We start from the raw sequence: 22,941 nt of genomic DNA on the forward strand, positions 1-22,941 counted from the left end.
TGCAACACTTTTGGCATTGTCACTTTATTTGTTTAAACTTCAATATTCTACAGATCTTTTATTCTTATTTTTGATCTAGAAAAAGCTTGAGGTCCCTGGAGGGGACCGCTTCCCCTGAACTGTGGGAAGCTCAGGTGGAGGAGCAATGAAGAACCCAGAACATACCCCTCCTGTGAACACCAGCCAGTGCGGCCGCCGGGTCCCTCTCACCTCATGGGTGACTCGTGCTGGTTCCTGCTGACACCGGTGCGGATCGCAAGGGGCAGGTCTGGCCAGCCCGGTCACACCTCACCATCCCCTGTGCCAGCCCAAGCCCTGGGGGCTCACCCCGTGCCCTGCTCCTGGCACGTCACTTGTCCAGTCACTGGGGGAAGGGGGCATTGCCCTCGCGCTGGGGCAGGTTCAGCTCTTGCAGTACCCATGAGACCACAGCCTGGAATCCTGTTTTTCTTTGAATTGGGAAAGCGCATGAACATCAATAAAGATGATAAGTTGACATGCAATTTCCCTGGCTCAGTTTCCCTGCCTTAGCTACCCTTCTTTGACCTCGGGGGTTCTCCAGGCTTTCTTGTCTTTTTTAAAGCTTACCCCGCTCTCCGCCAGGCTCTGGCAGGCTCCCTGTCCCTTGGCAAGGCCAGCTTCTCTCCTCCACCCCTCTTACCTTAAGCTTTATGTGTTTTTGGGAGCCTTCCCTGCAGGGCAAAACCAGTAACAGGACCCTTTCTCCTAATTTTAGTACATTCTTTAGCAGATGCTCTAATCCCTGGAGAAAACGTAGGCACCAGCAGCCCGCTGTCCCCAAGTGCCACCATCTCCGCACAGGTCAACCACCAGCTGCTGCTGGCCCGTGAGGATGTGACACAGCCTGCGTCAGCAGCACTGGATAAACACGGCTCGGGAGCGCTGGGGAAGCTGGGGGCAGCGCCTGGCACTGACTGACCGAGCACCCAGGCACACAGCGTCCCCAAGCACCCGGCGGTACGCAGTGTCCCTGCCCGTCACCTGGCTCCAGCCCTCCGCAAGCCCAGTGCGAGGAGGATGCTGGTGGAAGCTGGTGAAGGGGGAGCACAAAGGGCAGGACATCTTACTGCGACATGCATGGAAAGTACAGCCTGGGAGGGGGTTTAAATGAGGAACAGAGGCCACTCAAAATGTACCAGAAACACCCACCCAAGGCAAAAGCAGCATTTTGGGCTCTGGCTGGGTGGCCCCAAAGAGTGTCCCTGTAATGTCACCAAGCACCTGGGCTGGGGAAGGGGGCTGGCACAGCTTTAGGGACTCACCAAAGCTGAATTTACCCACCTGCTGTTGTGGTGCTTCATGGGCATGCGGGAAATCACGTCCCTGCCCAGGGAGCTCAGGTGCCACCCGAGACCACGGCACCCTGCTGAGGATAAGTGCAGAAGGGACCAAAGTGGGCACACAGCTCCTGGCACGCTGCACTCCATGCCCCAGCCCAGCTGGCTGTGTTTCCTTAGGGACATCGGCTGGGACCTGCGCTGGAGCAGGGGATGGAGCCAGGGAGCACCAGCATGACAGAGGACGAGGGCTTGCAGTGGTGGTGGGAGGGTGGCCGGCATGCACTGGGATTTTGGCAAACCAGAGGGACACAGGAGGAGGAGCAAAAAGGGGAAGAGTGTGTGTGGAAGCGGAGATATAGCAAAAAGCCACCCTTGAGCAGGAGGCTGGGTTTTTACCAGTGGCAATGGCTGCCTGCCCATCCCTAAGGTCTCTGCAGGGTGGTGACACACAGCGCCAGGCTCCCCTGTGATGCCCCAGGCACCAGCATGGCTGATTGCTCGCGGTGACAAGGCGCAGAGTGCCAGATCAAAGAGAAACTGAGGCGGGAATGGAAACTGGGGCCATCAAAGGCACTGGGGGTCCCTCGGGAGCTGGATGCCCATCAAAGGCCAGGAAGCTGCAGCCCCAGCAGCAATACAGGCAGCATGGGGAAGGCATATGTTTTACAGCAAAAATGCCCTTTGCTTCATAATAAAACCACGATAAGCTTGAAAGGGGGAAGAAAAAAAAAGTTAAGTAATTGGGATTTTAAGTGACTTCCAAGCCCTTTTGCTCTCAGCCTCTAGCCCAACAGGTGTGGACAAGTAGGTGGCCTGGGCCAGCTGGGGGCTTTCAAGGTGGAAGCAAAGAGATGTGAAACATAAAAGGTTTCATCACAGCCGTGTTTTTACCCTTCCCCAGAGCCGGCCCCAGCCTTCAGGTGCTTGTCAGGCACCTGGCTGCTGTCCTGGGGGGGTGCAGCATTGTTCTGCCGGACACCTCACAGCCAGGACAGACGGCTGGCGGTTTGTGCACACCAGGAGCATCACATCATGCCAACAGCCATCCCGCATCACTGCTGCAGCTCACCGTCCCGCTCAGCACCCTCTCCTGCCGCCCTCCCTAGCTGGGCTCCTAGCCCCCCTGTAGATGCTCAGAGGGTGCCAGATGCACCAAGGACCAAGGCCCTGCCAGCACTTACCCCTGCGATGGAGACCGAGCTGCCCCTGCCACCAGCAATGTGGGAGTCCAGACGCTGCAGGTGGGAATGTTGTGCACCCACCGCAAAGAGCCGGTGACCCAGCATCAGCCAGGGACACGCAGGACCGCATCTCTCGTTCTCGCTGTCGCAGTGGGTGAGGCTAGGGCAGATCTCCTCCACAGCAGTGCCTGGGGTCATGTTCAGCCCTGCCAACTCCACCGCTCTGGTCAGATGACAGCTTGCCAGGAAAGGGCAGAAAGGAGGTGGGTAGGATCCTGCAGACCCCCCTCCTCATCCCGGCACCGTGACCCACCACTGCTCCAGCCACCAGCAGGCACCGCTCCCTGCCACTGCCCACCCCTCACCAGGCTGGCAAGGGCTTTGGGAGCTGGAGCAGGCGCTTAGCAAGGAATTACATCTGCTTAAAAGGCAGAGAGGGGCTGCTGGGAAAGCTGTGAAACAAACACTGAGGTAGCACCAGTGGAGACAATTCCCTTTCCACAAGGAGAGCATGATGGGTTCAGCGTGGGGCAGATCAATTCAACCAGCCCCAGCCTTGGTTTCTTGCCCCGGGTGATGAGAACGTGTGACGGCAGGGCAGAAAACCCACCCACGAGTGCTTATAGCACATTTAACATCTTGTAAGGAACAGAGCAGATGGGGGTACCATCCTTCTGGAGAAGGAGAGGTGGCCCAGAGACCACCTCTGCCCAGCCCAGAGCTCAGCACCAACCACACTCCCTTTATTTGGTTTGCAAAACACGCAGGATGCTGGTGAGGGGAGGAGACCTAAAATACAATAATATTAATATTATTAATAATAATTAGAGTTCTGAGCGATTGCTACAGTTCCTGCTCCCCAGGGTTGGGCTACACTTTGGTGACACTATCTTCTGGCCTCACCTGGGCTGGCTCTGCAATTTTGGGATGGGGGGGGAAGACCCCCACCCTGTTGCTCTGGAGTCCCGCACACTCCGGCACCTTCTGCCCTTTCTTCAGGAGGCAGCAAGCCCCGAAGCTGAGAAAGAAAAGGCTCATCACGACCACGAATGGAGCCAGCGAGATGGTGTCCTTGGGAGGCGGGCAAAGCCACCGAGGACTGCTGGTTATCTTGGCTGAGAAGTTCCTGCTCTGGTCCCGGTAGGCACAGAGGGCTTCGTCCAGGTCCCGCACACCCACACCAGCGGCCCGCAGCGTGTCCAGCCAGGCCAGCGAGCAACAGCTGAAGGGGTTTCCAGCGACGGACACGTCCTTCAGGCTGTGGGACCAGCTGACAAGCGCTGGCTTTTCCAACGTCAGCAGGTTGTTATTGCGGATGTTCAGGCTTTCCAGCGGGCAGCAGAAAAGACCTGTGGGCAAAAGGCTCAAATTGTTGCCCGAGAGGTCCAAAACTTTGAGTGTGTCCAGGCAGGGGAGCTCTGCCTTGCTGTTGTCCATCTGGTTACCCCTCAGAGAGAGTTTCTGCAGGGAGAACTCCAACCCCCCCAGGGCTTCCTTAGGCATGAACAAGTCCTTGTTCCCGGACAGGTCTAGGGAGAGCAGTGACGTCCGGTTGAAGGCATAGGGCTGCAGCCTGGCGATGTTGTTCTTGCAAAGGCTCAGATGCTTCAAGTGAGGGACATTGTAGAAGGGGGTGCAGGTGCCTCCTGGGGCTGGCACGGGAGAGCCCTCTCCCGAATTCCCTCCCCGATCACTCCCCGGGCTCTCACAAGGCTGGAGGCTGTTGGAGCCCAGATCGATTGCTTCCAGCTGAGGCAGATAATCAAAAAACCAGCGCGGCAGCACGCAGATGGCATTGCTGTGGAGGTCCAGTGAGTGCACAGACAGGGTGGCACGCTCCAGCGGCGTGGGCGAGCGGTCACTGGGCTCTGTGCCACCGGTGAGCGGCTCCCTGGCTACATCCTGGAGACAGTTCATAGCCAGGCTGAGGCTGTGCAGAGAGCCCAGGCTGTGGAAGAAGGTAAATGGGAACAGCTGCAGCCGGTTATTGCTGAGATCCAAGTCAGCTACATGTGTCAGACCAGCTGCGGTATGCAAGGTCCTATTAAACCTCGCCATCTCCATGTAGCGCGGTACAAACTCCTCCGGATGGCGTGAGCCTGGGAGCAGGGAAGCAATAAGGTTGTTGGAGAGGTTTAAGTGTGTGAGATAATGGGCTTTGGGGAGCTCTGGAAAATAGAGGAGTCTGTTATGGCTCAAGTCAAGCACTTGAAGCAGGTAGGGCTCCGCTCCCTCCTCCGAGATGAAGAGCTCCAGGGCATTGTGGCTGAGATTTAAAACTCGCAGCTGTGTGAGGCTGAAGCCAGAGATACAGTGGAGGGAATTCAAAGCCAAGTTCACCACCTCCAGCAATTCCAGAGCCTCAAAAGCTCCCTCCTCGATTTCCATGATGTAGTTGTTGCTGAGATTTAGCTCGCGCAGCTGTGGCATGCTCCAGAAGATCCCCACTGGCAGCCTGGTCATCTTGTTCCTGGAGAGATCCAGCATCCTCAGCCTGGTGAGGTTGCTGATGTACCAGCCTGCCATGTGGCTCTCCAGGTTATTTGCCGACAGGTCCAGGACCTCTATACTCCTGAGCAGTCGAAAGGCTCGCCCGTTAGCGCGGTAATTGCGGTCCAGGTGGTTCGATCCCAGGAGGAGGGAGCGCAGCTGGGACAGCTGAGCTAGGGTCGTGGCTGACACGGCTTCCAGCTGGTTGAAGCACATGTCCAGGTACTCAAGCTGCCCAAACCCTGGCAGGTAGCTGCCCGACAGGTTTTGAATGAAGTTGTTGGAGAGCTCAAGGTACTTAACTCCTTGGCCAAGCTCCTTTGGAAACTTGCGCAGGCCAACTCCTTTGCAAGACACCTTCATGGGGCTCTACAGAGAGACAGGAGAAGCTGTCAGCACAAGAGGGTCTACAAACCACAGCTCTAGCCACGCCAGCTGCTGTCCAAGAGGGTCAGGAGCAATGTGGAAGGGAGCATTGCTCCCCTTTCCCAAGCCTGGGATGGAAAGAGGCCAGACCACCTAAAGCCACTGCTCAGAGACAAGAAGCTTGTCCCCAGGGTTAAGCTGGGCTTTCCAAGACACTGTGGAGTTGTTTCTGACGGTGCAAGGAGAAGGCTCAGCCTCTGGCCCCACAGGCTGTCCTCCCATGCGTCCCAGCAAGGAAGATGGGCAAAAAGCTAGTGTAAGCACTAGAGGTGCATCAGGCTGGTGGGGCAAACCCAGCACTGGGACAGCCCAGGAACTGCTCCGGAGCATCCCTGTCCTGTCTGGGCACAGGAAAGGCACCGTCCTTTTGGGCTCCACCTTCCCGCTCCCTCCAGACTTGTTACCTCTGCCAGTTTGGAGTTGGGAGCCTCGACATGGAGCCGTGTGTGTGTGTGTGACACAGAAACCAGCGCATCCAGGCTCCTGACTGCCTCGCTAACATCCATGGCAGCTGTCTGAATCCCTGCGGAACCCTGCACTCCATCCTGCCTCTGAGCAAGCATCTCGAGCTGACACCCCAGTGGCAGGGACCACTAGAAGGTGCCACCTGCATGGGATGTTGGAGCAGGTAGGTGCTGGGGACCAGCTAGTGGGAGACCGGTTTGGAGAAAGGAGAGACAAGGCTGGGAAGGTTAAAGAGATGGAAGCTGGAGGGAGGGGAGAGCCGTGCGAAGGGGACACACGCTGTGCTGCGCGGAGGGATGCTTGCAGCCCCGCTTAGACCCAGTGATGCTGGTGGGGCCAGCCAAGCCCGGAGGCTCCTCAGAACGCAGCCCTACCTGCTGGCATGGCATGGACCTGGGCCTCGCCTCCTCGCTAGGCTGGGCTCTGAGCACAGACAGGAGCAGCCAGAGCAGCAAGCAGCCTCGTCCAGCCAGCAGGTGTTCCAACAAGAGCATGTTGGGCTGTGGGTGCTGCCAGCCCTGTTCCGCTCCTGCAGCACTCTCCGGCAAGCTGGGCTCTGTATAAATAGCCTTCAGGATGGGACAGGGGAAGGAGATAACGCATGTGGGTGTTCGTAGCTACGGAAGTGGGAAAAGAAAGACATAAGATTACAGAGGGGGAAAAACAGTGCAGAAAGCCACAAGGAAGGCACATGGCGGGATGGGGAGGAGGCAGGGTTGCACCAGCACTCAGGTGATGGGCTGCATCGGCCACCCAAACGAACTGCCAGGCAGCAGAGGTGGTACTTGGGAACGCCAAGAGGTTTTGGGGGAGTTCCCTTGCGTGGATCTGCTCTTTCTCCAGCTTCCCCTGCCCCATGCCAGGGCCAAACCATGCCCTGTGCCAGCTCCCCTGGGCAGCCAACGCCAGTACAGTGGGAGCAGCTGGCGAGGGCTCCCCGGCCACCCTGCGCTGGGGACGGAGCTGCTGCTGCAGCCGCTGGGGATGACTGTGGGGCTGCCAGCACCACCGGGGCTGCAGGTGAGCTCGCTGCCCGAAGACGGAGCAAATTCCCCTCCCGGCACTGCCACAAGCCCAGCCGAGGGGACTCTCCTGCTGCACCTGCTCCTTCTTGGGGAAGCAATGGCTCCCCAGGGTTTACCACCCATTCCCAGTGGGATGTGCAAACCTGGCGTTCCCCTGCTCCTCCTCGTCTTCCTCCCCAGGTGTCCGCTGTGCTGCAGGGGCTGAGCTCCTCGCTGCCACATCCCAGTGTCCCTGCCAGGCTGCAGGACAGCTGCTGGGTCACCTCCTCACCCAAGGCAGGAACCAGGTGGGGACTTTCCCTGCAGCAGCTCCAAGTGGCATCCGGGTGCCCAGAGCTGCACCCCACCCACGCGGGTTTTTTTGCAGTGAGATTTCCATGTCCCTGTGCCGCCTAATGCTGACACACTCCGCGGGGACATGCTCCTTGCATGCTTCATGGGGCGTTCTGCAAAACAGATGCTTTTGGGGTTTTTGGCTCACTGTGGCCGATTTCCTTCACATCTGAAGAAGCACCTCCAGGCTGCTGCATGGCTGCCTCAGGACGTGTTTTTCTGTAGTTTCAGCTCTAGTCCTAGATGTGTCTGGCAGGAAAAATAAATAAATTTTATATATACGTATATATGTCATCTATTTTTCCTGCCAGACATACATAAACATATATATAATATATATATAATTCATATACATACATACAAAATGTATATACACGTACACACCCAGAAGATGACACAGCCAGGTTTCTGCTGCTGTAGCCCCTTGCCCTGCTGGCAGCTGGTGTGGCAGGGAACACTTTGTCACCCCCGGGATGTGGTTCAGTCTGGAGCCAGACCAGCGTCACCAGCCACGGCACACCGGGTGGGGGTGACAGCCAGGCAGGCTCGGGCCAGAGGCCAGGGCTGGTGTCCCAGGCTGGCACCCTCCCCGCTCACCGCGGCAGCCCCGGGCTCCAGCGGCAGCTGTGGGTGCACAGCCTGCCATTGTTTTCGGAGGTGCGGTGAGGATAGCACATCTGTGCAGATGTGAAATTCTGCAGGCTCTGGCCAGGGAAACACCGACCTCTGGATGAACCTTCGCCTCCAGCATCCCTTGCCTCCCCTCGGCGGCCAAGCGCGGAGCCCCAAAAGCGGAAGGCGGTGAGGGAGGAACGGCTCCACGCAACTGCTCCTGCCCCTGGTGCAACCCCGGCTCCGGCGCCGCCTTGCCCGGGGAACCCCGGCCCGCTCCTCCCTGCACCCCGACTTGCTGGGCACGGGTCCGCACAGTGGGCACAGCCCATGAACTCAGCTGTAAAGTCCCTGATTTTGATCAGGGACTTTGGAGAATCCCTGGGCATTTGCATCCCAAGGCTGTGAACTCCCTTTGCAGAGCCAGCCGGGTGTGGACCGAGCCCTCCAAGGTGCCCTGCAAATACCGAGAGGCTTTTCAGGGACCGTGCTGAAGGCAGAGTGAACCTCACAGCACGAGCGGGAAGAGATTTGCTCCTGCAAATCCCAGGGCATCCCATGCTTCTTGCCACTTTGAGCCTCCAGACTGGCTCCCCAGTCTCTGGAGTGGTCTGTTTAAGAGCGATGCTCCTGCTCCCCCCCAGCTTTCATGTGAGAGGTCTCCAAAGGACAGGAGGAATGAAAGGCTTAGCAGAAGAGCAGATGAAGCCACTTGCCTAATGTCATAGCCTTACCGTGGGGTGACAGATGCTTGCTCCAGCCTGGGCGTTATGGAGGCAGAGGGCACCTGGTTACCTAGGTACATCAATTCTGTACTACTTCCCCAGGAAATAGCGATAACAACACTGTTCTCTGCACATATCCCTGACTGCAGAGAGCAGCAGGGAGTTGGGAAGCCAAACGCTGAGCAGCTCTGAGCCCGACGAGGGGGACCGGTGCTTCTCGCATCAGCGGTGGTGGCTGCAGCAGGTGCGTATCAACTACTCCCCAAAGGATGGGGAGATGCTTTGCCTTTCAGCTGCGTCCCATTGCACAAGTGCACTTGACATACTTTGCACTAGTTGTAAAGACTTTCCAGAGAAATTCCTGGTTTGGCTGAGGAAGGACGTCCCACCGAGAACACTGAGATCAGGAAAAAGCTTTATTTGCAAAGAAAATATTGACAATTTACATAAACTTACATCCTAATTTATATACATTATGTATATTTTATATACAGATAGTGTCTTGAATAAAGATGCCAAAGCACAAAACAGCATCAGTATATCACCGTGCAGCTCTAATGGGTAACGGGGGGACTCGTGTCCCTCTTCCCACACCTCCTCTACCGTTACGCTTTCATTGGGGTGTCTGAGAGAGAGTGATGGACATGGGGGGTGGGGATGGCACGGTGGGGGTGAGGCTGTAAGTGGGCACAGCCACGAGGCGCAGCTGCAGCTGTCCCTTCCCCTTTCCCCCAAAGCCTGCGCCAGGACAGCCTGGGGCCAGGACGGGAGCCAGCGGCCACCAGCCTGCAGTGGGGGGGACCGACCCCCCGCGCTCCTCCTCTTGCTGTGAAAGAGGGGAAGAAAAACGGATGAGCCAACGCACTCTGCCCATCCCCCTCCCGGGGCAGCTCCGGTGCCCTTTTCTAACCAGCCAATGCTGCGTTCGGTGGCAGGATGATGCCACGTCCCCTGATGGGGACAGGGTGGCAGGGAGACCACGGCCGCCTACCTGGGCAAGGCGGGTGCTGGAGGCGAGCAAGGGCCGGGTAGTTTTGGGCAAGGAGCCGTGACCTAAAGCCTTTACTGAAAGGAATCCTTCCCTCAAAAAGGGGCCTGAACACAACAGCCAAGCCAGCTTCCCTAGACATTGCCTCTGTAGAGAGGAGCTTGGGAGAGAGAAGGGTTTCGGACGATGCGTTACGTACCGATGAGCTGTTCGCTATGTTTCTGCAGCTGGAGTCCAGCCGAAAGTTGGGCAGCAGAGCCAAGGCACGCAGGTAAGAGCAGAGCCAGCAAGTACCGCCGGAGAGGAAGGCTGGCACACGGAAGGCTTGTGTGTCCGCCGTCTCAGATACGCAGAAGTCTGTCTATAAACGAAGCACCTCCTCCTCAACCAGACTAGGAACCGAGATACACCAACATTCAAAGACATCAGACGGAAAGACTGGAGCAAGGCCCTGTTCCTGCTGGAGTTTGCTAAAACCTCCCATGCGCATCCTCCTCATGCTCCTCTGAGCTGCTTCCAGGCCCTTTTTGGCTCCAGTTAAGGGGAAGAGGCACCAAAGATGGTGGGACACCATCTGGAGAAGCATCATATAGAAGAGTCTATACTACAGCCTAGGTAACCTGCACTGTAATACCGCACTAACGAGAACTTGTTGCTGGAGAGGCCAAAGGGCTTCAAGTATACAGACTCTTCGGCTGCTGCAGGACTGGCGATCCGCCTGCTCATCTCCGGGATGAACATGGCTCTTGTGGCACCAAGGCCACCTGCAGTCAGGTAGTCTCTGCTCTCCAACTCCATACCCGAATCCAACTCCACATCTCCAACTCACCTACACCGAGCTCATGCTTCGGTGTAACGCCAGCAACAGAAAAAGCCCATTAACACTTTCCATGGCAGGAACCTCTCCCTTCTGCTCTCGTCCCGCATTCCAGGCACATGCCAGAGAGGGAACTCAGCAACGATGTAAAGGACTTTGGTGGAGAGAAGGGCCCCTGCCTCCTCCTGCCCGCAGCCACAGTCAGGAGCACATCACAGACCCTGCCAGTGGGGGACAAGGAATGCAAACTACACCCATCGTCCTCTCCCAAGCCGCCCCTCGCATGGTTTATGCTTGCCCTAAGTCTTGCTGTTCAAGCTGTATTCTAAAGCAATTCTGTTAACGATTTGCTTAATGTTCTCACTATACACGGTTGTCCCGATTCATTCTTGTCAAAGGAACATGTCCTTCTTAATCCATTTTAAAGGAAATAAACCACAAAGGCTAGTTAAGTGCCCCTAAGGCTCTTGGTAGCCCAACATGTTAAGGCTAGAAAGGAGAAGAACATACTGAAAAAGAAATAGCAGGCAATTTTTCAAGCAGTTATTTTACAAACTGCACGCCTCCTGTGAATAGCGAGGCTGTAGCCAAAGCTGGGTGCCCCCAAGAAATATTTATCTCCCAATAACTGCAATACTTGGCAAGTGAGATCACTCACTACGGATGGGGGAAAGCGATGGAGCCAAGAATGCTTCAGCCAGGGTGGACCCTTCTGCGGTCAGATCAGTCACTACAGCACGGTGCTGAGACACGTCTGCTCCCATGGCCCTGCAGGTGACCACGGCTGAGACACCTCTGCTTGGAGATGCAGGTCATCACCGAGACGCCGGTTCGTGACTTGTCCCGTTCGCTACATAGGCTGAAACTTCATCACCCTCTTTAGTTTTCAAAGAAAAAACATGTTCTGAAAAGAAATCCAGTTTAAAAAAAACAAAAACGACACAACCAAGCAACAAGCCAAGGCATGACACAAAAGAGCAATTAGCGCTTCAGCCTCTTCCTCAGCTCAAGCACATCTTATAGCTTTAGGTCTCCACAGTTGAGGGGAGGTAACGGGAGAGAGTTGCTCAAGAAGCCAAAAGAAACAATAGCATCCCAGCTCTTCTATTAGTCACCAGAAATCGAGTTATGACTAGACTCAGCAGGGCTCAGAGAAAAGAAAAAGTGGTGACTTCATGCTGGACCAGACTTTTTAAATACATTTTTTTTTTTTTTTTGCTAGAGACTCCATCACCACCACTTAATAGAACATTTTAGGTAGAAGGGTGCCAAAAGGAAAGGGATGGGGGGAGGGAAGGATAAAAACCACATCTAAAAGTGGGACAGTTGCTATTAAAACAGAAAAAAAATTTCCTGTTTGAATATTTTATTCTTAAACATGACAAACTTCTTCAGAGTGTTTTCACAAGTATTTGTGTCTGCTCTACATGGCTGGGTGAAGCCTGTAGAAATGTGTTCTGGTTTGCAAAATATTAATTAAAAAGACCAAAAAAAACCCCCAACCCAACAAAAACCCCCAACAAAACACAAATTGCTGTAACAGCAGCAGTACTTTAAGGCAGCCCCCATTAGGGCAAGGTATACCTCTGGGGTAATGGCAGGAGCTGAAAGTAGCAGAGGCGCTGGAACCGGTAGTCGGCATTTTCTTTGGGACTTTGTGATATTTCTGGAATGTGGAGGCAGTTTCCTATCTGCTAAGCCTGCTCTATTAAGTATTCATCTTCCTCTTGCACTTACTGCTTTTGCAGCCTGCTTCCAAGCTCTAGGTAGAGGCACTTCGCCTTCTTTGCTCGCACTCCTGAGGATGAATGTAAACACCACTGACCCTGTCTTATTCACCTCCCTTCGCACCCCGCAGCCATTCCAGTTCCAACTGGGAAGGCGGAAAACCAGAAACCCCCTTTCTTGCTTTCGTTAGTGTGCAGAAGCAGGAGTGCCTGGCTAGGACAATGTGGACATTAGTCTGTCTTCTCCCGCTACCGCCTGGGATGCTCTTGCTAGTGCAACATAAAAGCAGAGACCCACACCACTCTCAACAAGCCTCGTGTGAAGATCACAGAGCAGAGTATCAGTGCAGTAATACTGGAAATACTGAGACAAGGCAGACACAATAGCCTTTCCTCCTCACAATGCTTTTTCAACTAGCTTTTTGATCCAAGTCTCCATGCAAGTCACAGAAGACAATTGTGCTTCCTGCATTCACATATAGGAATAAATAGCTCTGGATCAGTTTTCTTTATGGCCGGATTACAGAACCCCCTGAAATACTGATACGCTTATGAACAGCAGCACTGTGCAGTTCTGTGAGTATCCTTGGACATGCCAAGTTCGTCTAGGATGCTGGTGCATCTCCTAGGCGTATGGCCCCAAAGAAAGTTGTGTGCTTGCTCATGTTGATGGAGATGTCAGCATGGACCATTTTCACAGCAATCTTCTGCCTGGCTTTGAGGAGGCAGACCCCAGCTGTATAGCAGGTATTGAAGTTGGTCTTGCCGGTCTCAATACTCCGAGTGCATTGCAGAAAGGGCTTTTCATCCACGACCACCTCATAGCTGGCAAAATCTGTGAAGTTTATGTAGTATACCTGATGTGAAGCAGGAAGAAGAAAGGTATTAAGGAGTGTATTTGTGCACATGGAACAAGTCCACATTCCTTTCAGTGCGTACATCATGTACGTTCCCTCTGCTGACAATCCCTTCCTTGGCCCCGGGACACCTACACTCATGGGAGGTCGTCCTGTTTGAGGCAGAAGGAACCCCAAGCCAACCAAACACGAGGAAACTCTGTACTCCGCTTCATACTACCACAAGCATGCAAGCATCCGTGAATCCACGTATCTAAGGCTGAGCTACGAATCCTTGCTTTGGACCCTGCTGATCACAGGAAAAATTACAAACCTGCACAGGCCTAGTTACAAAACCGTGTAGACAACCCTGTCTGCCACAAACAGCTTTTCATCCAACAAACAGACAGAAATATTTTAACTGAAGTCCTCTTTCACTTACCTGGCCAGTCCTGATTTCTGGGTCCCATGAGCCTCCTTTAGTGTTGACATCAAAAATGCCCTAAGGTGTACTGGCAGTTGTACAGCGCCTTTGTAATTGGACTTGTGGTGCTTTCAAAGGCATAAGCTATTACAGGGAAGACACACTCTCAACCTCCACAGCTTGGAAGCAAGTGCCCTTACAGTGTTTCTGCTGATTTAACCCCTAGATCTGGCACCTACGTCCCCAGGGCTCCGTGACTCGTTACTTAACCTCCTCCCACACACCGGTTCTGAAGAACTGCGGGATGCATGAGAAAGACCTGTCCAAAGAGAAGTCAGTCCCAGGGAGCTGCTTCTTCCCGACAGATGAAAACCAGCCAGTTTGGATGCATCTGCTAATTCTTCTTAGTCTACACCCTGCGACCACAGAAGCTATGCGAGACTAAGCCCCCTTTCTCCTTGATGGGCTACAAATAACAAAGGTTTCAGAGGCACAATGTGGTGGCCAGCAATTAGCATTAAGCACTCGGGAATCGATTATCCTTTATCCTTTGGCTCACGTAGTTTTCCTGTCCCCATCCAAACCAGACACGTAACCAGCTCTGTGGAAGAGCCCCTAACCTGACACCCAGCGCCCACCGTACCCGACCTGGTACGGCACCGGCGGGGCTGCCGGCTGCATGGAGGCGAAGCATGAGCAGGAGGGGGTATCAGAAGCCTGGAGCAAGGTGGGAGTTGCTTAGTTGTGGGTGTCACACAGAAACTCTCTTGCCTTGCTAAAATCTGCCCCAGAAGAGTTTTTCCGTCCACAGGTGGGTGGACACCCTGCATGCCCTCGGAAGGGGAGAGCTTCGCAGCACAGCGCTTCTGGTCAGAGATTTGCAAGACACTGGCAGCAGCGTGTCAAATGACAGTCCACCTCCTGCATTTCATTTGAATGGGGAGAGGAAATGATGCCTTAATTAGCTGTAAACTAAATCCTAATACAGTGATTTATTACTTTAGCCCTTCTTTAGCCTTTTTTACAGGAGCAGGTCTGTACATCCATCGTCGGTACCAGCTAAGGCAGCAGCCGAGCCGCCCTGCTGCATGGCACAGCTGCTGGCACATCGTGTCGGTCTGAAGCTACACAAAGGTGGAGGCAAAATGGAGTTACCTGGCTGGAGTTTGGCCAAGCCACCCAGGCTGAGAGTCCTATGCTTACAAAGAGTGACAAGGCTTCGAAACAATCAGGAGGTGTCAGGGTTTTGGTCTTACACCTCATTCTAAGCACAGAGCCCAGCATCCTGCCAGGACCCTTGCCCTGCAAGGAGGTTTAGATGGGCTGGCGAATGAGTGGACAGACAATGTGGAGAATTAAAAAAAAAAGGCACTGGTGGCATGTGGGATCTGGCTGGGCAGCTGTGCCTGTGTTTTGGTAACTAATCCCTTGCAGCTGGTGTCACGGCGTGATGTGTGACCTTGCACTTCAAACCGCTAAGGTCTTCCTCCGACACACATCTCCTAGAGCACGAAGGGGTTAAAAGTACATACAAGTTCTTGGCATTTGCTAGTTGTCTGGAGCCCTCTCGTGGTTCATGCAAGGCTTCCATTGGAACACAAGAATAGGAGTTAGGCCTAGGACCGTACTCACTTCTACCTGACTATAGATGAAGTATGTGCCGTCCACCAGTACCTCCAGCTCCCCACTGCGGGCATGCAGCTTAAACACCTTGGGGTTCATAGTGATGCGAGACCAGTCATTGAGGACTCCACCTGAAAGATCTCAGTATGAGAAAACGGCAGTCACTCAGTACCCATCAGAATGAAAAGCGCAGGAGCACAGAAATACAATGACATTGCAAGGTTTCATACACAACGGCTGCACAGACTCAAGTTGAAAAGTCAAGGAACTCGGTAAGAAAATGCCAGAATTAAAGCCCAGGGTGCGTCCGTTTGGACCCCTCCCTACAGCTATGCCACCCCTTGCTGCCGGACACCCATGCCGTGCGGTGCACAGCACCACTCGTCCACATCTCTGCTCGTCCTTGTCAAGGGCAGTTCTCACCCCTGAAAACTGGCGTACGGCCTTTTGTGCTGCCCTGTGCGGGGTACAGCCCAGCCTGCTCCTCCTGACACTACGCTAAGCTTAGTATCACATTTAAGTGTTTTACCAGCCTGGAAACACATTCCCAGTATCATCCCCACGCCAAAGCAAAGACACTCCGGCACATGGAAATCAATGCCAGTACGGTAAGGTGTTTGCCAAGTTTTGTTAATCCACCTGAGAGGCCAGGGGCTGATTTTTCATGTTATTTTTTGTATGTTCAGCTGCAGATCCCAAAAGACTTCTGGCAGTTGCGATCATAACAGCACTTCTTCAGGTACCTCCTGAAGAGCATCTGTTCACAGCCCTTGTAAAAACTTTGTTACTGGCGCCTTCCCTGATAGCACGGAATAAACTCGGCAGCGGAGGTAGGACCAGGATCCAATTCTCCAAGAAAAGACCCTCAGCTGACATCACACAGCCTTGAGACTATTAAATCTCTTCCTCTACTTTCCATCCCATTTCCTCCCCTCCCCACCGCTCTCTCCCCAGCTTCCACACTAAACAAAGCGGAGTTTCAGCAGACAGCGTGCTGAAGACCAACATCAGCAGATACGTCCATGAGGACCACAGCAAGGCCAGGATGACAACGGGATTCCTGTCTGATGGGAGTGGGACTACACGTGGCCGGTCTGTCTGCCCCCGCCTCAGTGCTGCTGGGCTGGAAGATGCTCTCAGCAGAAGCATCATGATACAGCCTTCACCCCCGCTTCAAGCCTTGAGGTCATCCCCAGAAGAAAACCAGGCCTTGCAGCAAAAGAGACAAGGGTTATTACGTAAAAAAATCATGTGCAGCTACGGGACTGCACTGTCTCTTGGGACACATCTGTGCATGGAGGCCAGCTTAGGGTTACACAAACGATTTTTTTAATTCTGGTATTCCTTGACTTCAACATTCTTGACTTTGTAACTAGCATTATTGTAACAAATGCTTTGTCATTACATTTCCTAGGTTTTTAAAAGCCAAGATAACAACGAAGTATGAAATTGCATCACGTCACACCACATTATCCCCTAACTGGGATCCTCAACACAGTCAGGGATTTATAGATCCGCCACCCAGTCCTCTGGCACTGGAGTAACTAGCAAGACGAGGGGATCTCTGCTCTCTGGACGGGCCAACACGCAGGTCCAGAGGACACCTTTGCTGCGAGCCCGGAACAGAGCCATTCTCTGTAGGTGTCTCCTTTCATCAAACTTTTTTTATCAACTCTTTTCCTCCCAGTCTTCATCTGCTTTTCAGCTCCCTGCCCCCGGTCGCAAGCCAGCCCGGCTGTGCTTTCTGCTGGCTGTCAGCTGGACAGCATTAATGGCTCGCGGCGTCAGATTGTTCCTGAGCAGCAGGGAAGCACACTCACAGGGCAATTCCCCCTCTTAGAGAGTAGCGTACGCTCTGTAAACATACAGCCTTCCCATTAATAAAGGGATAATTACTTTCTGAACATAAGCAAAACAGCATCTTTTCCCTCGCATTGTTCTCAGGAACAGCCGGTTTCCTTTTTGTTCTGGGGAGCTTTCCCCCACCCCACTGCAAGCATACTTCCCTAACCGTCAGAAATTTCGGCTCCCACAGCTTGCATCTACCGAAAGAAAGGAACTGCCTTTCAGCAGAAGCGCTGGCCAGCCCTCGTCATCCCATGCACGGGACAGAGGTTGGTGGACACGGCTCCTGCAGCCCCATCCCTGCTGCACCAGCCCGTGGGAACTGCAGCCCCCCAGCTCTGGGATGGGAGGACGAGCACGGGGGCTGCTGCCCGTGCTCCCTGGGGAGCTGCACGTGGTGGCTTCGGATGGGGACAACACAGCCAGCTCCTCTCCGGCACAGCCAGACATCGTGAGCAGGGAGGCAGCAGCTAATGAATGAGACCCAGCTGTTGGCAAGAAGAGCAGGAACTCGAGCAGAAATTGGATAGGGATTTGGGGAGGAAGGAGGGGAGCAAAGAGCTGCCTGTGGATGTGAAATGGCTTGGCAGGACTTGAGCTTAAAGGCTGTCGGTGGGGACAGAGATGCACGAGGGACCATGGAGGCTGCGGGCTGCGCAGCGTAACGCAGGAGGAGCCGGTGGCTGTGCACCTCTGTGCCCTCATGCTACAGCTGTGCCTTCCCCTGCCATAAATTACTGGGGAAGCTGGAGAAAAACACAGGCTAATAGGGCCAAGCCAGGAAAAGGATACACTGAGGGCTTAAAATTGGAACACAATGGGAAAGAAGGCTGGCCATCGAGGGGCTGAGGAAGACCGCTGCTAGGACAGCAGGTTGGAGGAGGCACAGCACATGTCTGGAGATCAAGGAGAAGGGAGATTTGGCAGGACAGAATTGCTGGGAGGTCAGGATAGAGATCATCTGGGAGGTAAACAGGAGTGCAGGGGAAGCAGGGATGGAGACTCCTCTAAAGGGGTGTGGGCAGGGGAATCAGACTACCCTGGAGCGAGGCCAGCCGCGGGGATAACTGGGGTGTCGTGCTACGGGATGGACCCAGACCCAGATATGAGCCTACAGGTGCAGGCTGGGCTCTTTTCAGCAACAGCCAATATCATGAGATCCTTACCATTCTTCACTTGGATTGCTGAGCCTTGGCCTTGGAGGTGGACCACAGCTGGCTGCAAACGAGATCACAGGGGATTTAAAATTAATGGGAAACACCGCACCATTTTACAGCCACTCGACACACCTCCACAGCCCTGGTGAGCAGTACAGAGGCATGACAGTGCCTTAAGATCATGAATGCTTTTATTAAACGAAAAAAAGATCAGAGCAGCTGACAACAGCATATTTAAGTACCGGAGAAGAGGCGAGAAGCCCAAGCCAGATTAACATGGTTTTCTTTTGAGCAATAAAAAGGGTGAGCTCAGGCAGTCACCCAATGCATCTATGACTTAGCACACGCAGGAAGCAGTGGGTGTCTTTCAGAGCTATACCACAGAACGGAACGTTAGCAAACACAGCCGGTAACGCTTACAAAGATCCAGCCAAAGCTGGGCTTTTTCCCTTGAAAGGTGATCAACCAACCTGGATGTCTCTGGAGCCGGCCTTGTCTGTGGCACCTGCAAAATGCAATTTCACACCATTGAAGAGGAAGCTTGAAAGAGCTGCAGTAAACACTCCTACAAAAAAAACTTCGCTTACCCCGTAAGAACCATTAAAACCCCATTTATAACCGGAGGAGGAAAGTAGCAGGGGTATGGGGCACAGCTTTGTGTTAAAAAGTACACAAACAAGAAAAAAGATTCATCCTACTTTTTCCTGGTTTATTCCTGCATTTCTGTCTAAGATCATCAAAATTCCCCAACGTTATTCAACCAGTTTCCACTAGAAGAAAAAAGTGCACAACCCTTTTCCTGATCGGTAGTGGCAATAAAGCCTCTTGGCTGCAAAGATTACAAGTTTCACTCCGCAGTAACTCAGGTCATTCATTGCATTCAAGCTGCACGCTGAAATCTCTTTGCTCCGAGAGCCAAATCTCTATTAAAGAGGAGATGCTTGTGGGCAGCACTCTGGAGTGCTAAGGACCTCATGCTGCTCCTGGCCTCTGCTTTGGCAATTTCGGAGATAGAAACGGAGAAGTCAACCAAGTGTTCCTTTGAGAGCTGTGTGAGCTATAGGGTAATAGTCCTGGTTTCTCTGAAAATACATTTGTTAATACTAGACTGTTCATATATATCCAACCAACACCAACGTGAACTTCCACTAATCTGCACTTTAAAGAATTATTAAATTCAGGGATTTTCAACAAAATCATTGGCACATGACTCCATGCAGAAAACAATATGGTGCAGATACAAAGAAACAAAGGAAAATGAAACCAAGAACTGCAGGAGACAAATGTATTTCTAGTTGGCCGGTACGGGGGCCAAGCTGCCTGGGCTCCTGCAGTTCCTGGGCCGGCTTCATGGCTGTGCCAAGTGTCAGCCTTCCCGATGCAGAGCTCGGCCTTGGGTCAGCTCAGGAGGAATGAACCCAGACACCGAGTCACCGCTGGGAAAAGCCACCCTGCAGCCAGTTTGCGCACATGGAAATCGATCTACGGCAGACTTCAGGAGGACACCTAAAAGCTACTGAGGCTCCGTAGGTCTTTGCTGCTCCTTCTCTGCATCCCTCTTCGCCTGCAGCATCGCACCGTGAACGGCTGCACTGGGCTCCCACCGTGCAGCCCACGGGGCTGTGGAGCTTCTGCTGCTCCCCTCGTCCCCCCTGGGTGCAGGGACGAGCCCAGGAACACCCGAGTCCTACGCGCGATGCTGCACCGTCGCCTTCAGACATTCCTCTGTCCTCAGGTGCAAACCTGGAGCGTTTTTATGTGCTGGTACAGCAGCGGTGCCACCATGGCACCTCCTGCGTCCCCCCAGTGTGCAAAGGCTGTGAGCAGAGAGGGGGACACCCACCTGAGGGGCCCTGCAGTCCAGGTGGTCCCTGAGGGCCTGGGGGGCCAGGGGGGCCGGGTGGTCCCATGACGGTTGTACCGGGAATCCCGGGGATGCCGGGAATGCCAGGGGGACCCTGGGGCCCAGGAGGACCTGGTGGCCCTTGGGGACCATTGGGCCCTGGAGGACCAGCCTTCTTACCTGAAAAATAGAAGGTCAAACGTTAGTTCGTGTGCACACCAAGCGCAGGAAGGTCTTTTACCTGCAGGAAATCCGTGGGAAGGAGGAAAGCAGAAGACTGGGGATGGCTCATGGCTGGCTGGAGGGCAGGGGCAAGGAGGAGCACCCAGCCAGCTGGGGTAGGGGTCCCACAGCTCTGCACCCTGAGGACGATGCTGCTGGCAGGGAAGAGCAGGTCCCCGCCTTGCAGGCTCCTTCCAGCACATGCAATTACATTTAAATGAGGCACGTGGGCTCTCCAAGGCCTCCCCAGAGACGGAAACTCAGATGGTCTCTGCCCCAGAGCTCTGGCCACGGGTGGTCCCGCAGCCCCCAAAGGCAGCCCCCCCAGCTGGGTGCACCCCAACGGCAAGGCTGGGGTGCTCCCTCTGAGCAGCTGCACGCTGCAGCGCAGCATGGTGCAAGCTGGAGCGTTAGAAGTCATAACGAACCGCTCCACAGTTTCTCAAGTTTTCCATTTTCTGATGGAAAACAGTTGCAGTCTTTTCTACCTGCTGGATATGGAGGCATTAACACAGAATCCCCCCGGCTCCATCGCCGGTCTGAGGGAGAGGTGCCTCCAGAGGGCAGTTCCGAGCTGAGCACCCAGGGATGCAGGAGGCATCGCCGCCACTGCAGTGTGGGCACCCAGAGGATGCCCTTCACATGGACGAAGGGCTGAGATGCCACAATGCCTCCAAATAATGAAATGTGCATTTTGAGCTTTGGATGGAGGGGTATGGGAAGGACCAACCCAATTAGGTGGATGAGAGCACTGAAGAATGGCCACGATGCTCAAACACATCTCATTACGTGGTCCCAGGAAGAGCAACAGCACAAGCAGGTAAGTAAAAATGACTCTTGGGCACCATGGACTGAAATAAGGTCTGCAGGGAAAGCCTGACCTGTGCTCGTTTTCCAGACCCCTGACTGAAACTATGTTAGTTCGACATCATTCTTAAAATGCAACTTTTTAACAGCTTTTATGACAAAGAGCTCGATTAACTTAGCAAAATTGCTTCAACTGCTGAAACAAAGTCAGCTCTAAGGACAGAATTAGATGACAGCAGCAGTTAGGATATGAAGTAATGGTTATTGGAATGGTTTCTGAGTACGTTTATGTACTCATTTCTCTACTAAATATTACTCTTTGTCAGGAACACAACTATAAGGAAAGAAACATCTATTTTAGTTAGCACAGTGGTGGAAATCTCTAGATGGCCGCTAGCCATGAACAAGGGTACGTGGAAATCGGCGTGGGACAACTGTGCGGTTTAGTTTCAATGTGCAGAAAACTAAGTTAAAGAAAGCACGGGTAATGAAAGTAATGCTGGTATCCTACAAAAACGGGGCAAAGGCTTAAGGGGACAAATTGTTTGCAGCAGTATTTCTGGCCAGATTAGTAGCCGTGCTTTCAAATCTGAGCTGGCAACAAGCCAGCCTTCCTCTAATCCAGCAGTTCTCCTGTTCCTCCTCGGGACAATGATTAGCTTTGGAAATGATCACCTTGAAGCAAACACCTTACCTCTTTCCCCTAAAGCACACATACTAAGTTCTTCTCACTCACATCCCCTCTGATATAGGCCATCTGAATGAAGGATCATACGCACCACGTCAGGAATCCTGCTGCTGTCACTCTTTGCTTTCCTTCCCAGGAGGGATACACATTACAGCTGGTTTAACTAATCTGTCTCAGAAATCTGGTCTGCTACTAAATGAGCTGCTAGTTTAGCAGTAAAACAATTGCACATAATTCTGATGCCGCACAGGGACACTTTATTTTCCGTGCATTCCGCTCCTTCAAGTAATTTCAGCTACTTTACTGCATTAATAGAACCTCACTTAGGAAAGTCACAAGGCAAAAAAAATAGATATTCAGTATGTATAAAGCTTTCAATTAATCTTCTCACTGGGGGGACCCCAGCCCACCACAAGCAGCTCTCCAGGGAGGGTCTCCAGCACCCACATCCCGGTGTGCCAAGTCTCCGTCTTTGCCCACATGCACTAGGCAGGCTCCAAAACTCAGAGCAGGCAGAACCAGTAAGTCTTCCTTACTCATCATTTGCCAAACAATAAGCTCTAACTCTCAAAAAAATTACATGTGACAACACCATAACATTAAACTACTTTATACAGCACTATAGCTGTATATAATACAGCTCTGTGAGAGTGTCCTGCTACTCCAGAGTTGCTACGAGTACCACAGTCACCACTTGCGATTAGTTTGGCCGATTTAACACAGGTTTAAGGTTTCAAAGTTTTGTTAGGACAAACATAAAATTTTATGCTGCTTTTGAGAGTAAATATAAACTAACCGTGACCTGTCTCAACTTCTCAGCTGTGCATTTCGAGGTTGTATCCAAGGATTAAAGGTGACCTGACGTGCTGTTGAAGTAGCACAGCCACGCAGAGCTCGGCCACTCCTGCTCCCACAGGTCCTGGCGGTGGGCTGGAGCCCCGGCTGCCTCCCAGCACGCGTGGGGAGGTCTCTCAAGGGACACAGCAAAGCACCGAACAGCTAGCTGTTCTGTTAGTTAACTACACCTTAGGTATGTAAGGCAGTAAGCAGTGAGCTGGCATTGCACCTGCCAGTGCTTCACTGCGTAGGCTTGGCCACCAGCACGCGCTGCGCGCCCGCGCCCGCTCCAGCCCCTGTGTCGGTGCAGCTGCCCACAGCGGCTGTGCTTCTCATCACCCACACCCCGCAGCGAACAGGCACTTTAAAACATGCACAGAAATGTTTTGATGGTTACAAGGAGCAAAAACCGGTAATCTGCCTGTGCTTCCCTGAAATCAAGACTGCAGCGTGCTTTTGAGGATCAGTTTATAAAGCAACTTGGATCCCTTGACTCGCTCAAGATCCTGGTAGCAAGTAGGTGTGAGAGCGACCGTAAGCATTCCCCAGGAGTCCTACGCAAGCAAAGG

General features: G+C 53.3%; 2 protein-coding genes across 8 annotated transcripts in view; both read right to left on the reverse strand.

Annotated features, from left to right (window-relative positions):
* Positions 1-8: 8 nt before the first annotated feature.
* LOC102047640 (transforming growth factor beta activator LRRC32-like) lies at positions 9-6,829 on the reverse strand. Of its 3 annotated transcripts, none has more exons than XM_055727626.1 (3): positions 6,238-6,829; positions 3,386-5,341; positions 9-2,720 (listed from the first exon to the last, which is right to left on the reverse strand). In XM_055727626.1, the coding sequence occupies exons 1-3, from the start codon at positions 6,355-6,357 to the stop codon at positions 2,643-2,645; spliced, it is 2,154 nt and encodes a 717-aa protein (XP_055583601.1). In that variant the 5' UTR covers positions 6,358-6,829; the 3' UTR covers positions 9-2,642. The 3 variants fall into 3 exon arrangements, with proteins under 3 accessions (XP_055583601.1, XP_055583600.1, XP_014136822.2); XM_055727625.1 differs by having other exon boundaries at positions 9-3,271; XM_014281347.3 differs by lacking the exon at positions 9-2,720 and having other exon boundaries at positions 3,134-5,341; positions 6,238-6,827.
* A 2,132-nt stretch (positions 6,830-8,961) lies between these two features.
* Positions 8,962-22,941, reverse strand: part of EDA (ectodysplasin A) — an 81,744-nt gene continuing 67,764 nt past the window's right edge. Inside the window, exons 4-9 of one of the 5 annotated variants that reach the window (XR_008735283.1) lie at positions 19,819-19,998; positions 18,446-18,480; positions 17,985-18,036; positions 14,983-15,113; positions 11,022-12,947; positions 8,962-10,584 (exon numbers count right to left, since the gene is read on the reverse strand). Coding sequence is in view for 4 of the 5 variants with exons in the window: in XM_055727676.1 (XP_055583651.1) it covers positions 12,696-12,947; positions 14,983-15,113; positions 17,985-18,036; positions 18,446-18,480; positions 19,819-19,998 (650 nt within the window). In the remaining variant the exon portion in view is untranslated. Of the gene's footprint in view, positions 12,948-14,982; positions 15,114-17,984; positions 18,037-18,445; positions 18,481-19,818; positions 19,999-22,941 lie in introns of all 5 variants that reach the window. The other 4 variants (XM_055727680.1, XM_055727679.1, XM_055727678.1 and 1 more) reach the window with 4 other exon arrangements.

This window comes from Falco cherrug, chromosome 15 (assembly GCF_023634085.1).
Source record: "Falco cherrug isolate bFalChe1 chromosome 15, bFalChe1.pri, whole genome shotgun sequence".
NCBI classification, from domain to species: Eukaryota; Metazoa; Chordata; class Aves; order Falconiformes; family Falconidae; genus Falco; species Falco cherrug.